This window comes from Patella vulgata, chromosome 5 (assembly GCF_932274485.2).
Source record: "Patella vulgata chromosome 5, xgPatVulg1.2, whole genome shotgun sequence".
Taxonomy (NCBI): domain Eukaryota; kingdom Metazoa; phylum Mollusca; class Gastropoda; family Patellidae; genus Patella; species Patella vulgata.
The window spans coordinates 72531655-72550359 of NC_065883.2; the positions used below are offsets into that span (position 1 = coordinate 72531655).

General features: G+C 35.4%; 1 protein-coding gene across 1 annotated transcript; it reads right to left on the reverse strand.

The window, feature by feature from the left end:
• Positions 1 to 410: 410 nt before the first annotated feature.
• Positions 411 to 16747, reverse strand: LOC126822369 (REST corepressor 1). Its single transcript, XM_050551238.2, has 14 exons — positions 16537 to 16747; positions 16365 to 16421; positions 15254 to 15388; positions 14824 to 14876; positions 11455 to 11616; positions 10908 to 11029; positions 9590 to 9653; positions 8931 to 9031; positions 7076 to 7283; positions 4996 to 5073; positions 4413 to 4470; positions 3890 to 4086; positions 3230 to 3363; positions 411 to 2550 (listed from the first exon to the last, which is right to left on the reverse strand). The coding sequence occupies exons 1-14, from the start codon at positions 16634 to 16636 to the stop codon at positions 2463 to 2465; spliced, it is 1557 nt and encodes a 518-aa protein (XP_050407195.1). The 5' UTR covers positions 16637 to 16747; the 3' UTR covers positions 411 to 2462.
• Positions 16748 to 18705: the final 1958 nt, after the last annotated feature.

Below are 18705 nucleotides of genomic sequence, written 5' to 3' on the forward strand. Positions count from 1 at the left end.
ACTTTGTTTATTAATTTCACAGAATAAACACCATGAACAGGACAAACAAATGTTGAGAATAGCTGTTTGTTTTATTTTTTAATATAAATGGTTAAAATAAAAACTTTTAAGAAAAACTTTGTTTATTAATTTCACAGAATAAACACCATGAACAGGACAAACAAATGTTGAGAATAGCTGTTTGTTTTATTTTTTTTAATATAAATGGTTAAAATAAAAACTTTAATTGTGATCTTATTACTGTATCAAGTTATTGTAAATGTTTTTATTTATAAATAATACAAATATAACTAACATAAAATACATGACCAGTTGTCAAAAACCTTAATAAAACACATTCTCAAAACAAAAAAATATCATTGTTTATCCTTAACACCAACTTGTTTGGGTCACGGTTCATGCCATATTATGGGGGGGGTGTATCTTAAGGCCTGTCATTGTGTCAACTGGCGTGGTTTCTAATCCCTGGTTGTACGTGACAAGGAGTAGGGTCGCCTGTCAAACCTCGTGGGTTTTCTCTGGGTCCTCCGGTTTCCTTCCACTGCTAAAGACCCCTACACGCAAGAGAATTATTGAAATAAAAATTGAACCATATGTTAGTCCCGAAATGACCTAGTTTGTGTCGAGTGGACGTTAAACCCCATTTCTCTCTCATGTCATTTTGTGTATTTATTACCGATAAACCCAAATAGATGAATTTACAAGTCTTCATCCCAGTAAAACATTTACTCAGCACATTCCTAACTTTCAGATTATAAACAGTCCAAAATAAAGTAGAGATTTTTTTTTAAAGATGCATTATGTAAGATTTAGATAAAGAGCTGACAGTTCTTGCTTTAATAGCTTAAAAATAGATAATTAAAAACGAATATATTGAACATTTCAGTCAAATTACATCATTCTGAGTGGAGTTATGGCCGTTTGAAGAATAGTAGTCTATTTTCATTGCTACTGTTATGATAAGTCTCAATTATGCATTATTAAATTAAATTATATTTCAATCCGTTTAAAATCACAACCATCCAATGGAGTACATGTGAATTAATGTCTAATTAATAGTTTATATAACATCTGAGGCCAAAATAAAGACCAGCAATAGGCAGATTTATCTCTTACATAATGCATCTTTAATTAAACATACATTATGCAAAAGCAAAATCGGCCTATTGCAGGTCTTTCTTTAGGCCTGAAATGTTATAAAAACTATTAATTAGACATTAATTAACTTATCCAGACCATAATCAGCTCTCGATGTCAAGGCTTGCCTGCGATATTTGTTAGATTACAGTCCGATTTGCTGCAAAACTTTCCTTCAAAACTATTAGTTTTGTCTCATCGACTTCAGTAATGATGATCGAGGCTAAGCGGAACTTTCATCCACTTAGTTCTCGGTTCATAGTGGATCAATTTGACTAAAATTTTCAGCAAGTTGCCTTTACATTATGTAGTTTTTAACTATTATAGTGAGAACTGCCAACTCGTTATCTAATCTCCCATAATGTATCTTTAAATGTTTGAACCCAAAAGGTTCACCATTAATATTTTCTAGACGACAATAAACAAATGAGATCAGAGCAACCATAACACTTTTATACCATTTTTCCATTTATAAGGCTTACATTTGCTACATGGTAACAAGAAAACACTAATTTTCCAATATTAATTTCTTATTTTAATGATAGGAATTAGAAACAACTTTTAAACCATTAGACTATTGTCATGTGGCCAGCACTAGAATTATTTACAAAAGAACAGACAATTTTTACCACAAACTTCCATTCACATCACATGACTTTTGTGACTACTTTCAATTTACAACACAATAAATTAAATGACTCTCAATATTTACAAAATGAAATGATATTTTACAAGCAATGTAATAATGACCTTAATTGTGAAGATTATGGTATGCAAACTCCACAAAAATATATAAATGCAGAATATGGTATGCAAACTTCACAAAAATAATCAAATGAAGAATATGGTACGCAAACTCCACAAAAATATATAAATGCAGAATGTGGTATGCAAACTCCACAAGAATAATTAAATGAAGAATATGGTAGGCAAACTCTACAAAAATATATAAATGCAGAATATGATATGAATACTCCACAAGAATAATTAAATGAAGAATATGCATACATTTAAGTAAAAATTCCTCACAAAGATACATACACATATTTTTTTCTTCAAAAAATAACTGGTCATTTTTACTGGAATACAGACAAAAACCTTAAAATACACATACATGTATTAGCACATCCAGTCACAGGACAAAATCACAAATTGTGGAACACCAGCCTTGAGGAGGAGTAATATCCTTCAACCCTGTATTAAGATAATTTTTAAGATGTTTAGATTTGTTTTTTTTCAATCTTTAAATGTGATGGAAGGGTTGAGGACTATTGTCCTTGAACCTTGTTATTGGATATTTTATAAGACAAAGGTTGTTTTTTTTTTCAATCTTTAACAGTAACAGGAACAGAAGGATTTGGTCGGATTAAAGGGGGTGGTTGCTGTAGAGTGGGTTTCTGTGGCATCAATCGTCTGTAAAATAAACAAACAGTTTCATATAATCTTTGAATGGCATTTAGCGATTGAACAGCATAACACAACACAGTTCTATGGATTACAATCACTATATTATATCCACAGTTTCATGTTAGAAAGAGTGAGAAATGGAGTTTAATATCCACTTTGAAACAAACTAGCTTATTTTGGGACTAACATTGGGTCTTTAGCAGTGAGAGGAAAACAGAGAACACAGAGAAAACCAACGAGGCTGTACAGGTGACCCCACTCCTTGTCACGCACAAGCGAGGAATCAAAACCACGCCACTTCCACTTTGGCTTGTGGGATATGTTTTGCTTTTTTAATTTGTCCATGCATTCTTGTTACAAATCGTCTATTAAACACTGGATATTATTCAGTCATATCGACCACTTCGCTCACGAAATAAGCCCTCATCGGTTTTGCCGCAAGCCTTCAGTGTCTGTGGAATAACTTACTATTGGAGATACAGAGTTCTCAAACATTAGCTGTGTTCAAACCCAAACTCAAAACCCATACTGAACTATAATTCGCGCTTAAAATTATGAAATGAAATGGGGTTTAACGTCCTACTGTCCTTGTCAGGCCCACCTTCTTGCATCACTGACAAGGGGGAACCACCTTATAATTATGGATAACTTAGTTGAAGGTTTAGTTACTTTATACAATACTTACGAGGTATTTGTGTTGGTTCGTGCTGGTGGTTGTTTTAGTAAAGGTGGGGGAACAGCTGTAATTCCGTTATTCTGTGCTAGAGGAGGCGGATGGGATGCTGTATTATTATTCTCAGGTGATTTATCTACTTCCATCTATAAAATAAAATAACAATCAAATCAAAATAAAATCAATCAAAATCAAAATAAAATGGATTTTAACTATTCTGTACTAACCTGGCTAATAAAGACACACATACACAGTTTTACTCAAACAGCAGTGCTACAGCCTACTCCAACTGTCAAGGGTTCTTTAACGTGCACACCTACATCTACATGATACCGCAGTTTCTCGTCCAATCCAAACTATTAGACACTCCCTTGCCAGTCTTGCTCCACTGACAAGGGGAAGAGAGAGAGAGACCATGGGGTTTAACATCCACTCAAACCACACTAGGTCATTTTGGGACTAACATGGTTCAATTTTATTTCAATAATTTGCTTGCGCATAGGGGCCTTTAGTACTGGGAGAAAACCCACAAGGTTGGGGAATCGAAACCATGCCATTTGACTCAATGACAGCCCTTATGATTTCATGTGCACGAGTCAAACCACTGGTCTATCCATCCCCCCGGGACAAGGGAAAACCTTGATGATTGATCTGCTGCTGACATTTTTTTACCTTAATAGTTTCTTTTTCTTCTTCTTCTTCTTCTTCTTTCACATCATCTGTTCCATGTTCTGCTTCATACTCGGCCAAGACTTCATCCAAATTATAGCGCCGTCGAAAGTTGACAAAGAAACTTCGTAAATGAGCCTCAGTTTTATTGCCAATAACTTCAGCAATAGCTTTAAAATCTTTTCCATATCTTCGTACTCCTAAAAACAAAATTAGTTCATAAATTAAATGTTGTTTAAAGTTCTACTTTTATTGCTGCATCCGGGCTAATGAAGTCTGGCCCCAAGTTCACAAAGAATTCTCAGACTTTTAAGAATTTATTCAAAATTGTTCGCCATATTCTAACTTTTGTTGTTTTAATGTATCAAATACATCAATAAGAAACTATGTACACTCAGACTTCAGTTTTTCTGCCCATCCAAACATCTAGACACAGCTCAACTTATACACTACCTCTGACAATTGTATATTTGTCGTGAAAAAAAAACAAAGGTTCTTCAAGTAATTATTCTATATCATATATTACCTTGTACAGCCAGTAATAATTCTTCTGTCGTCCATCTTGCATTTATTCTTGTATTTCCCTGTTAACAGAAAATTTTTTCTTACTATTTTCAATAATGATACAAAACACTTTTATTTTCACACAAGACAACATCTCCAGCATTCTGTACACAGAGAACTAAATACTTCGAGAATAGACCTCTGCCCTGAATGGCCACCATATCTAATAATTAGTATATTTTGAAATGCAGTCATACACACAAAGACTATTAAACCTTTTCTATTTTATTGAAAGGCAGCAGAAGTATACTTAGTGTTTTCACCTAAAATCGTCGATTTAGATCTAAAATGATGGTCAACTAGCTTAGTGTCTTTTCTCAAGAAGAGCTAACTATCGACAGACAGCCTAAGTTTAGTATGCATCTCCAGCTTGATGGCCTTTTGTCAGCTCCATAGAATTCACAGAAGTAAGGTCAGCAAGAAGTGATAAGACGGAGAAATGGGGTTTAGTATCCACTTAACATAAACTAAGCTACTTCGGGACAAAGATGGTGTATCATCATTTCAAGAGGCGACCCTAGTCCTTGTTATAAATATTATATTACCTCTGGCGGTCTGACATTATCTATACCACAAGCTGTCTTCTGTTTCTGTAAACTTATCATCTGTTTATTCTTCTGTACCTATACAAAATTTAAGCAGTCAAAATATAAACAGTCAAAATATAAACAGTCAAAACATAAACAAAACATAAACAGTCAAAATATAAATTGCCAAATATAAAGTCAAAATATAAACTGTAAAATTTATAAACTGCCAAAATATAGTCAAAATATAAACTTTATTTTATATCATTATCAGGTTTATTTATTGGTTTAAGAAAAGGGAGACAAGAAAGCCGAAGAGTCAGCTACTGTTGTCAATTAACAAGTCAAGTATCCTATTATAAAAACAAACATTCTGCTGAACACAGGACTACATTATATTGTCTATCTCTAATTCATTTTGTTAGTATTGTTTTATTTATAGTCTGTAGACGCCTAAATAGTCAAGACTAATAACAGCTATATTTAGATATAGGTCACTGTAGTTATATATAGTGAGGGAAAGGATATTTGATAACTCTGTGAATAGTATGTTGACAGACTCTTTCTAAGTAATAATATTGCTATCTGCCATATATTATGTTTAATTTTATAATTTAATAGAAACCCATGTCTTGTTATTTAGCATACTATTAGTGAGTTTATATCCCTATTGTATAAGCTATTTTGGTGGAAATGTAACATAATACATTGTCTAATATTATTGAGTATTATTATCTCCCCTTTACTTAAATAGCTGAATTTGAATATATAGCATGCAATTATAATTTATGTGCATATCCTATAACTTATTAAACGTAACTAAATAATACTTTTGTATATTAACTTAATCATAAATCACATTATGTCCATCTGTTAAATAATGTTGTTTTTATATTGTTGACAATGTATACTTTGTTTACATAAGGAGCGTATAGTTTATAATTTTGCATGAACTGAGAATAATTCTGGTAATCAATGCCATCCTGTCCAGACGGCCAGGCGAACATGTTACCCTGCACTAGTACCCTGGGTCAGTTGTTCCCACTGGGATATCCATCTCCATAGTCGAAGCGAAGCTCTAGTAATTACACCTATAGTTCTTGAGGAATGTTCTTTGAGCACACAGCCTTTAGATGCTTGCATCTAATGAACAGACTTTAAACTGCTTGCAGTTTAAAAACAGATACAGCCTTTAGATGCTTGCAATTGCATCTAATGAACAGACACAGACTTTAAACGCTTGCGTTTAATGCAAAGATACAGCCTTTAACTGCTTGCAGTTAATGAACAGTATAGCTTTTAGCTATTACACAGAACAGATCACAGAACGGCTTGAACTGGGACAGTTCGCCTCTTTATAAATAGTATAAAAGAGTTTTCCCAGTCCATTAAAACTAACCTGTATATATGTTATAATACATAATAAAACTTTATAGATTTATACAGTTTTGTTCCAGTTTGTTCGAAGAGAGAGAGAGAGAGAGACGAACATAGCACAACTACTTTTTAGCTAGTACACCGTCTCCTCTGAAGAGGCTCTACTTTAAACGGCTTGTGATCGGCCAATAGATCACTGGTGGCAGAGAAATTACCGGGGTGTGGGTCCTGAGCACAGTAATTACAGGGGTGTGGGTCCTGAGCAACCAATGCGGCAGATTCCCCACACTACCAAACCGCTACACCATTTTGTGGCGATAGACAGAAGAAAAAGAAGTAAAAAGCTCGCCACACTTGTTATATCTTTATAATATCTTTATAAATATTGAATGGAATGGAACCATTATTGGACAGATATTCAACTTTCCCAATAGATATTCAACTTTCTCAAATGACCTCACAGGCTTTAATATGAGTATAAAATATGAGAGAGAGAGAGAGGGTTTAACATCCACTTACAAACTAGGTCACATAGTTCAATTTTATTTCAATAATTCGCTTGCACATAGGGGTCTTTAACGTTTGGTCACCCAACCCTGCTCTCAAATGACAATCAGAGGGCTTTAATATGAGGGGAGAGAGAGAGATAGAGAGAGCACCCAACCACCCAACAACACCGAAAGAAGTAATTTAAATGTGTATTTACTTTATTGAGGCCTACCTGTTGTTTTAGTGAGACCAGTTCAGCATCTAGAGACTTCAACAGACTTTCAGGTTGACCGGGAGGACCCGACACCATCGCCATAATATCTTCTTGGTTTAAATACATCCCTCGAGGTGGACGGCGTTTATGTTTTATAGGGGTGTGACGATTGTGTGACTGAGATTCGTGACGCCGTAAATTAGCTGGTTTCATCGCCCCATGTCGCCTGAAGAAAAGCAATGAAATATATGGGTTTTCTAACTTACACAGACCTATTATCTATCACATGGCTAATATAGCACTGCTCAATACATCTGCTGCTATGTAGTTGTTCGGATTGGATGAAAAACCAGGATCCCATGTCCAGATTGACGTGCACATACAAGAACCCTTCGCCGTTGGAATTTAAATTAAGAGTAGGCATTAGTGTCGTTGTTCGGGCAAAATTTCCCTCATAGTCATAGCACATGGTATGGCATATGCCTGTCTTCATTAACCCAGTTCGTGCAAAACAGTAAGTCAAAAAAAAAATGAAATGAAATGGGGTTTAACGTCCCACTGTTCTGCTCCTAACCTGGGCTAATGAAGACGGGCATACGCCATACAGTGTGCTATGAGGGAAATTTTGCCCGGGCAGCGGCACTACGGCCTACTCTTATATCAAATTCCAACTACCAAGGGATCTTTTATGTGCATGCCAATGTGTACACGGGACCTCGGTTTTTCGTCCCATCCGAACGACTAGACAGCTGTCCTTGTCAGGCCCTCCATCCTGCATCACTGACAAGGGGAAACCACGCCAGAAAATGTGAATGAACTTTCTCGGCCAATGCAGGGATCGAACATCCGACCTCCAGGCTAGCGAGCCAGCGTCTTACCCACTTAGCCACGTGATCCACCAAAACAGTAAGACATTAAACCCTATTTTGCTATTGCAGTGATCGAATAGGTTCTTTTGATTGGCTTCTTGATCAACAAAAAATAATTAAACTCTGTTAAAAGTCCTGAGGCTTAACCCATTGGCACCTGTACTAACAGAATCTCTGGATTAACCCTTCAGTACTTGGTACTTGCAATCTGATTTAAACACAGATCCTATTTCGTTTCGTTTTTATAGTTCAAAATTTCGTTTTACTTGTCTTTACTACACTTGGATCTGGAAGAGTTGTTATTTAACTCGTGTTCAGAATGGTGTCAGGGATAAACCAATGAAGCGGTCTGTTACGGCGAGCTTTAGGCGTGTTCTGCACGGAACTGTGGGTAATCCACTAGTAACATCAATGCTAATTGGTTAATCAAATGTCTGACATCATAGGATCATAACTGGGTCTTTTGACCCCTGACGTGAACTCCCACTATAACTTGTCATATCTTCATGTAGTGTAGGCTATTGAAAGTATAAAAAACGAAACGAAATATAGATCTGTATTTTAATCAGATTGTGGTACTTGTAAATATTGACTACCCCCAGTTCCCTGAAAAAACTACAGGAAAGTTATATTCACACAGCTTGGGAGCATATCAGATTCTTTGACTATCGTGAATACCAAATAACATGCTCTCCATGGACGTCACCATGTCTAATTTGAGTGTGTTTGTGAAACAACCTCTGATTGGACGCTACTGTTCATGTGTCTGCAGTAACGGGAGATAATGTACCTAAGTTCGGGAATCGTAAACCAATCAAGCAACGTCCAGATGTTGTAAAACTTGTAGTCATTGCTTCAGGAGCATGCTGCAAGTTCTATAAATAGTTTACAGTTATTCACATGACTTGGGCGGTAGTAACAGGCTGTCCACCAGGAACTAAAGGGTTAAATTGATTTAGTTACCAATACCATACTGGATGATTATATATTAATAGTTAACGTACCTCCAGTACAGATTACAGCCATTACACATAGAACCTTTAGGTGTAACATGTATATGTGCTGTTGTTAAACCACAGTTACAACACGACTTCTTGTCATCTTTCTATAATAAAACAATTATAATTTCCTATCATCTTTCTATAATAATAAACAATTATATTTTCTTATCATCTTTCTATAATAAAACAATTAAATTTTCCTATCATCTTTCTATAATAATAATAAATCAGACAATTATAATTTATTAGCAACCTTGCAAAAATAGTATGGTATATATGTTTCATATTTTAAAGGGAAAGAACTCTTGCTCCATTCAACTACTAGTACAGAGTGACTACCCTGATTAAACTGTAACCTTGAATACTTCATGAAGCCCCTGTTTTTATCAAACCTTATTCTAGCTTTAACAACGCATGCACATTTCAACCAGTTATATCCCTTCCATCTTGAAATTGATTCTGGTAGTTTTGTCTTCGAACGCATGGCTTAATTTGTTTTATTTCTTTGTCTTATTAACAAGAAACATAAAACAATACTGGCCTAGTATTTAATTCGCTGCAGAATGTTATACGCAATTCAGTTAACTAAAATAATTTGGCTAACAACCACCTGTGATTGATTTATGCCTTATTCAATGTTAGATTAATACAATTTTACTTACCCCATTTTCTTTTGCCTCATGTTCACTGTCAGAATTTTCACTTCCATCTTCAGATCCACCATCACTGAAAAAATATAGTTTAACATTTTATTTTAATAACAAAAACTCACTCCGCTTTGGTTCAATAAGATAAACTTAGCAAAATTCAAAAAGTACAACATCTTCATGTCAAAAATATTTACTTTGAGCGGCATTTAGCAATTGACATACGTAATACAAAAACACAATATGGAACGCAATTACTATTTTAATTAAAGCGACGTTTCGTTGAGGGTTACAATATAAAGCCACTGCGATAGGTCCTTTGCATCTAATATTTCAGTCCCGGTCTTCTGGTTACCTTCCACAGCTAAAGACCCCTATGAGCAAGTGAATTATTGAACTAAAATTGAACCTTATGTTAGTCACGGAATGACTTAGTTTGTGTTGAGTGGACATTAAACCCCATTTCTCTCTTTTGATTTTTCCCGTATTAATCGGCACTATCAACGGTAGATCATCTCTCAACCTGAATTCAATCAAATTATAAAGTCAAAGAGATCGATTAAAATATTTTTTCAAAACTTACAAGTGTCGCTGTAATGTTTAAATATCGTCTGAAGATAAATAAACCATGCTAAAGATTCAAGTTTTACTATATTGAAAATTCAAAGAGAGAGAGAGACAAATGGGGTTCAAGGCCCACTCGATAGAAACTATGTGATTTTGGGACTAACACATGGTTCAATTTCATTTCAATAATTCGTCTTTAGCAGTAGGAGGAAATAGGAGAACACAGAGAAAACCCACAAGGTTGGACAGGCGGGGAATCTAAACCACATCACTTGACTCAATGACTGACCTTATTATATAAGCGCAATCCTTAAAGATACATTATGTAAGATTTAGAAAAAGAACTAGCCATTCTTGCTATAATAGTTCAAAAGAAGATGATGTAATATGAATAATTTGAAAATTTCATTCAAATTACTCTATTGCAAGCGAAGATATTAGCCTTTGAAGGTTTGACAGTCGTGTGCAATAATTTCAACCACTGTACTGGTGGATCGAAGCTAAGTCTCGTTCCTCCATATTTGATTAAATCAAAGTATCGCTGAACCATTCTAATCTATTTAATATCGGAGAGATCTGATGCCATCGAGAGTTGATTAAGGCCTGGATCAGTTAATTAATGTCTAATTAATACTATAGAAAACATTTCAGGCCTAAAGAAAGACCTGCAAAAGGCAGATTTAGCTCTTGCATAATGTATGTTTAACCATTTGGCCACCCAATCCCTTTGCTTTTAATGGGAAGGTAAGGGTTAATTAATACATACCTATCATCATCTCTGGGATGCGCATGTTTTCTAGCATGTTTATCCATTACACTAGTACGAGATCGGGTTTTCTTCCAGGAATAATAATATTTAACTAGACTAGCAATCGATTTATCTGGCAACTAAAATTAAAATAAATATCTTTTTAATTAAAAGTCTTCATGGTCAACAATATTAAGATGTTTAACCAAATGAACATTAGCATGTTCTGCATAAATCGAACAAATTTCAGCTTCAGAACTGAAAGAGCCTGTCTACCACCACTTTCACTGGTAAGGTAAGACCATTAAATCTTTCTATTATGAATTTTAATTTTTGACATTAGATACTATTATTGCTCTGGTAGACTGGCCCTTTAAGTTATGAAGCTGAAATTTGTTTAATCTATGCAGAACACGCTAGTGGTCATTCAGTAAAAACATTTTAATTTACTATGGAATGCTTACCGAGTAACGTATTGTTAAATTTCGACCATTTATTTTAAGATCGCCGGGTCACACCCCGCTGTACTTAATATTGATCTAAAATAATTAAAACGTGTACATACCATTTGTCTTATTCTGTGAAAACTTTTACCATGAAAACTAAAAGCTTGTTCAAATAAAACTTTATCCTCTACAGTCCAGTCATCAGGTAATGGCAGAAAATTACCCAAATCTTTTAAAGCCTTCTCTACATTATGTTTATGAAAATATAACAGTCCTAATGCCTGGAATAATAATAAAAAGATTGGTTGCCAGGCAATGAAACATACGCCCACATAAAAGCTGTGATATTTTTATTCCTTTTTGGGTAATGGGTAATGGCGTAGGAGGGAGGAGGAGGAGAGGTCATTTCGGGACTAACATGGGGGTTCAATTTTATTTCAATAATTCACATGCACATAGGGGTCTTTAGCAGTGGGAGCAAACCGGAGGACCCGGAGAAAACCCATGAGGTTGGACAGGCGACCCTACTCCTTGTCATGTACAACCGGAAATCGAAACCATACCAGTTGACTCCATGACAGACCTTATGATGCAACGTGCATGCACTAACCATTCGGCCATCCAACCTCCCTTGGGTAATGGGAGTATTTATAAAGTGATCAAGGGCAACAACTGCTAACAATCCATGAAGTAATTATCAGAAAGACTTGCAGTTTTTTCCAGTTGTAAAACAACCAGCGGCTGCCAGGCAGGATACGCCCACATTTTCGAGAGATGGATAGAAAACAAGCTAACAAGAAAGTGATTTCTCCTACAATCAAGGGACATAATTCAGGAAATTACAATTCGATATGCGCATATATCGAAAGGAACTGAACGAACGGCAGCCATTTTGTCTGTCAATTTTGAGCCGATTTTCACGAAATTCGAACTCAAGTCGTCCTCAGGGTGTAACGGTGATATAATAATACGTTTTTTAAAATCGGATAAAAATTATGACCTCTATAAGATCCAAAAGCTAAAAACGCAATTTTTCATACAATCAGGGATCATAATTCAGGAAGATACGGTCCGATATGTGCGAATATCGAAAGGAACCAAGATCTTTGGGTTATAAACTTACATTTCAAGTTTCAACAAAATCGGATAAAAATTGTGACCTCTATAGGGTCCACAACCTTGATATAACATATTCTTATGCTATTCCAGAACGAACGGCGGCTATTTTGTCTGTCAATTTTGGGCCGATTTTCACGAAATTCCAACTCAGTCGTCCTTAGGGTGTAACGGTGATATAATTATACGTTTTTTTAAATCAGATAAAAATTATGACCTCTATAGGGTCCACAAGCTAAAAACGTGATTTTTCGTACAATCAGGGGCCATAATTCAGGAAATTACGGTCCGATCTGCGCGAATATCGAAAGGAACCAAGATCTTTGGGTCATAGACTTATATTTCAAGTTTCAACAAAATCGGATAAAAATTGTGACCTCTATAGGGTCCACAACCTTGATATACCATTTTCTTACGCTATTTGAGAACGAACGACGGCCATCTTGTCTGTCAATTTTGGGCCGATTTTTACGAAATTCAAACTCAGTTATCCTTAGGGTGTAACGGTGATATAATAGAACGTTTTTTTAAATCGGATAAAAATTATGACTTCTATAGGATCCACAAGCTAAAAACGTGATTTTTCGTACAATCAGGGGTCATAATTCAGGAAGGTACGGTCCGATATGCACGAATATCGAAAGGAACCGAGATCTTTGGGTTATAAACTTACATTTCAAGTTTCAACAAAATCGGATAAAAATTGTGACCCCTATAGGGTCCACAACCTTGATATACCACATTCTTACGCTATTTGGGAACCAATGGCGGCCATTTTGTCTGTCAATTTTGGGCCGATTTTCACGAAATTCAAACTCAGTTATCCTTAGGGTGTAACGGTGATATAATAGAACGTTTTTTTAAATCGGATAAAAATTATGACTTCTATAGGATCCACAAGCTAAAAACGTGATTTTTCGTACAATCAGGGGTCATAATTCAGGAAGGTACGGTCCGATATGCACGAATATCGAAAGGAACCGAGATCTTTGGGTTATAAACTTACATTTCAAGTTTCAACAAAATCGGATAAAAATTGTGACCCCTATAGGGTCCACAACCTTGATATACCATATTCTTACGCTATTTGGGAACCAATGGCGGCCATTTTGTCTGTCAATTTTGGGCCGATTTTTACGAAATTCAAACTCAGTTATCCTTAGGGTGTAACGGTGATATAATAGAACGGTTTTTTAAATCGGATAAAAATTATGACTTCTATAGGATCCACAAGCTAAAAACGTGATTTTTTGTACAATCAGGGGCCATAATTCAGGAAGTTACGGTCCGATATGCGCGAATATCGAAAGGAACCAAGATCTTTGGGTTATAAATTTACATTTCAAGTTTCAACAAAATCGGATAAAAATTGTGACCCCTATAGGGTCCACAACCTTGATATACCATATTCTTACGCTATTTGGGAACGAACGGCGGCCATTTTGTCTGTTAACTTTGGGCCGATTTTCACGAAATTCGAACTCAGTCATCCTTAGGGTGTAATGGTGATATAATAGAACGTTTTTTTAAATCGGATAAAAATTATGACTTCTATAGGGCCCACAAGCTAAAAACGTGATTTTTCGTACAATCAGGGGCCATAATTTTGGAAGTTACTGTCCAATATGCGCAAATATCAAAAGGAACTGAGATCTTTGGGTTATAAACTTACATTTCAAGTTTCAACAAAATCGGATAAAAATTGTGACCTCTATAGGGTCCACAAGCTAAAAACGAGAATTTTCGTACAAACAGGGGCCATAATCCATGAAGTTTCGATCCGATACATGCCAATATTGAAAGCAGCCGAGATCTTTTGGGGATAAACCTATATTTCAAGTTTCGTTGAAATCGGATAAGAATTGTGACCTGTAGAGAGTCCACAAACAATTGTGGACGGACGGACGTCCGCACGGACAGGGGCGACGGCATAATATGTCCACATGAAAATGTGGGCGTATAAAAAAACTATGTACTGGTAATCAGATAACTGTAGTTGTTAGATTCATCAAAAATCTTTTTAAAAATTAATAGGCTTCTTTTTCCACTGAACAATAGCTTTTAGCTCTAGAGCATTCACAAGATTTTTCTCATTAATCAAGGGCTATAACTCCAAAAGTAATTATTGAAATTCGATAAGAAATAGGATTATTTATCTCATGAACATATACACTGTACAAATTTCAACTTTGAAGTCAATAAGAAGACATCTTTAATCTCTAGAGATTCCATGCGTAATTGTGGCAGATGAACCGTCCCACATGGCATGGGTGACAACAATGTTGGTGTATAAAAACCATTAAAATGTCAAGAACACTGATAAAAAAAAATTACTCTACACAATAGTCTACATTTTGATATAATGTACAAACCTGTTCTGTATTATACCCATGCTTCTCTTTAGCAATAATAGTATATTCATCAACTAGAAAAAAATTCAAAACAAAATTTAATATTAATGATAATTATCTTGACTACAAAATATCAATAACATTGCTCATTCTCTTTTTAAAGTAACATAAATCCTGCAAGTTATCAGAGCACACTATATGGATGCATCAGGTTGAATCCTGATATATAGAGTTCACAAGATTTTACAAAGTGATGAAGGGGCATAACTCTAAAAAATAAACAGGAAATGTCTAACATGAAAATATAGGTATCTTTGTAAAGAATACAAATTTTATAAAATATTTGATAATAAACTAAGGCTCTTGTGTATGGTACGTAGAATTGTACACGCAGAGTTACTGACCAGAGGGATATTCACTTCATTGAAGTAAAAGGAAAAAAAAAACATACCTTTTGCTTCTGAGATAGTTGTACTAGGAGTCCACACTAACCACGGCTTTCGGGGAAGAGAAGGATCTTTCCTTCTTCCATCATCATCACCTTTCATTTTCGAATCATCATCATCACTCGAGTAATATTTTGAATCTAGAAAAATATACAAGATCTTTCATTTGGGTCGAAAATAATTGTTGATTTCATGGATTTACCTATTTGTTGAATATTTTACAAATTATTTTTTTGACACAGTAGGCCAAAAATTAAAACAAAGTTAGGTTGCAAGGCAACAAAACATACAACAATGATAGTAATCAGAAATAAATATGCTTCATTTACAAGATATTTAAAGTGATCAAGGGCCAAAACCATGACAGTAATTATTGGAAATAGTTGAAAATCAACAGGCTTCATTCATAAGATTTTTCAAAGTGATAAAGGAACACAACTATGACAGTAATGATCAATAGGCTTCATCTACAAGATTTCTCAAAGTGATCAAGGGTCACAAATATTAAAGAAATTGTTGAAAATCAATAAGCAATCAGGTTCAAATCAAAAGGGGAGCTGTGTTAAGATTTTGGTTCGCTAACCTGGAGGTCAAACCAAAAAATCCTGATGAACTTTCTCGGCCAACTCAGGGATCGAACATGTGACCTACAGGTTAGCAAGTCATAATGTCTTACTCATTAAGCCACCGAGACTCCTACTCTTCTCAGAGAAATTAATTGATTATCGGCTAGGTGATTCTACTCAATCATTACATCAGGACACACATGTGATTCCCCAATGGCCTGACTTGTACAAGATTGAATTCGGCTGTAGGCCTGTAGTTAATTGTATTTGACCTAGATGTATTTTGTCGGACTATAATAATAAAAGAGATACTAACCATTTGGTGATGATTTAAATAATATATAGATCTAATGATAAAAAAAAAATTGAAAAAAAAAATAAATTATGTACGGCACATACTGTAACTTTAAGTGTTAAAAATTTTAGCATTGGTTTCAATTATAAGATAAAAGATTATGTTCAACATCTATTCCACAAATTATAAATGTTGAACAATCCAAGGGAGATAACTCTAATGATAGATTATATTTCAATAATTAACAGTCCTCACCTGGACAATATTCAGGTATTTCTGCTTGATATTCCTGTCCTACTCGCATCCCATTGTCTGAAAGGTGAAAATACATCATTTTAAAAGAACAATTAGCACGAACAAAAAATGAAGCAGTTGAGCTTTAAGACAAAAATAAATCGCGGTCGTAGTTACAGTTAAGGAAACGCACCCTGATCCGATTCGTCACTGCTATCATCTGAATGCGGGCTAGCTCCCCTCGATCTTCTCCCATTGCGAGATTCTTCATTGTTTTTATCAGCCATGACCATTATTTTGCTCCTCCAAACCTTTCCTCGGATTTTTTTAGTTACATTCAATTAATTTCGCTTTGAATTCGCCACTCGACTTGCAGTGGTGCCCGCTACGAATGGCTGACGGATGCCGACAGAATAATGTGTGCACAGAAAGTAGTTCGTTGATTTACACATCGCACTTTTTGCCAGTTATCTAATTTTGACATATTAAGCTTGTTGATTCATTACTGATATTAATTATCACCATGTTCTGCCTTAACTTCCCATACAAAACCACCTGTTTGAATTTAGTTATGCTTCGTGATCGCGGAAGGATATAGTTACCGCTTATTAGTGCACTTGTAATACAAATCATGCAATAGCAATTGGTTTTTATTTTGTCCCTTTCCCAATTCTAACTGAAGGCAACGACGATTTTGCTGTAAATTTTGCATTATATTTATTGTAATTCACAATCTAGGAGTCCTTTAGGTACCGCATACCTGCTTTAAAAGCATAAAAAGATAATTTTTGATAATACATAATTTATCAAATATGGGTCTATTTTGAAAATCTATGGCTATTCTTTGTACATTTTCATCCTCTCAGTTCGTTTTCTGTCGAAAACCTTCAAATATATATGAAATTCACACCACAATACAGCATAATGTGGTGAACTCCCTGAAAATACGTTGGTTTTATTTTCATTGCCTTTGTTTACAGCATGGCCGCCTCATGTTCATTTTGGGCTTCCATACTTTCGTTCTTCTCGGGAATCGACGGTTTTGTATTAACCGATTTTTTTTTTTTATGTCCAATGTTAACAATGCTTATGTTTATCCGTCGCCGCCGTTACAGAAAGGTTGGCATTTATTTTGAGCAGCAGATGATGAGATGAAATAAACGAATGGTTAAACATGGTTGTCTGAAAAAGGCCCTATTCATGAAGTATTTTGGGACTAGGAGGCTATCGCTCTATTTTGCTTGTCAATTGTCGTAGAAAGTGTTTTTGTTTCACTGTATTTGTAACGACTGCCCTAATTATGGGCCACATGTGGTAAGGATACCTAGAATTAGGTTAGAACGATTAACTATCTGGACCTGAAATATCTTGTAGTGGAACGGAGAGAGGCATGAAATATTATTTTTATGGTAACATGCCGGGAAATTCTAGGAAATGATTGAGGTGATGGAAATTTAACTATGCCAGGAGATAGAATTTAGGCTGAGCACATGGTTAACTCAAGGCTTTTCTCCTGGCGGCCGTAGCAACAAAAAAACAACCTCGACCAAGGGGCGGAATAGATGCCAAAATTATATAGGCCTACCCCCCCCCCCCCCACCAAAAAAAAAAGAACGGAAAAATTAGAAAACAAGGTGTTGCAGGCCTATCTGACTCTTCACTCACCACTAACCGTTACAATAATCAACCAAACAAGTCAAGGAAAACAGTGAGACGCACACTTCTGAACGTCACCCGCCCCATCCCAATGCTCACTCATGAATAACCGAACAATCTATATTAGGCTATAGTTTAGCCTATGGCTATACTACAAAAAAAAAAACAACAAAAAAACACTGATGTCCATAGAGCGTAGGCCCTAAATATAATAATGTCATACTGACGCTAATCTAGCGAGCCGTGCTGACAAAGCAAGGTGTTGTTTCGAATTAATCATGAGGCCCGGTGTTCCATCCATTCCGGTGATAAAGATCTCCGTGATTTTGCAGCATGTTTTTCCCTTGCCAGTGGTGAAGGACAGATGACTTGAAAAGGAAGGGCGTATAGTCAGTTGTCCGGATCGGACACGTTAGCGTGTACATAAAAGGGCCCTTAACAGTTGGAATTAAAGGCCGTATAGCTCTAATCTTTTGAATCTTAAAATAGATAAAATTGGTCCAAAAAACACATTTTTAACTATTATAGTGATAACTGCCATCTCTTTATCTAATCTCCCATAATGTATCTTTAACAAACATTTATAAAAAAAGATGGATGACAGAATGTTTAAAGCCCCGATGCGCCTTTTTTAGCGCTATATATGGAATCCACCTATCTCTAGGAATATCGGTCCAAAAATAGTTCGGTTCCGATCAATATTTGC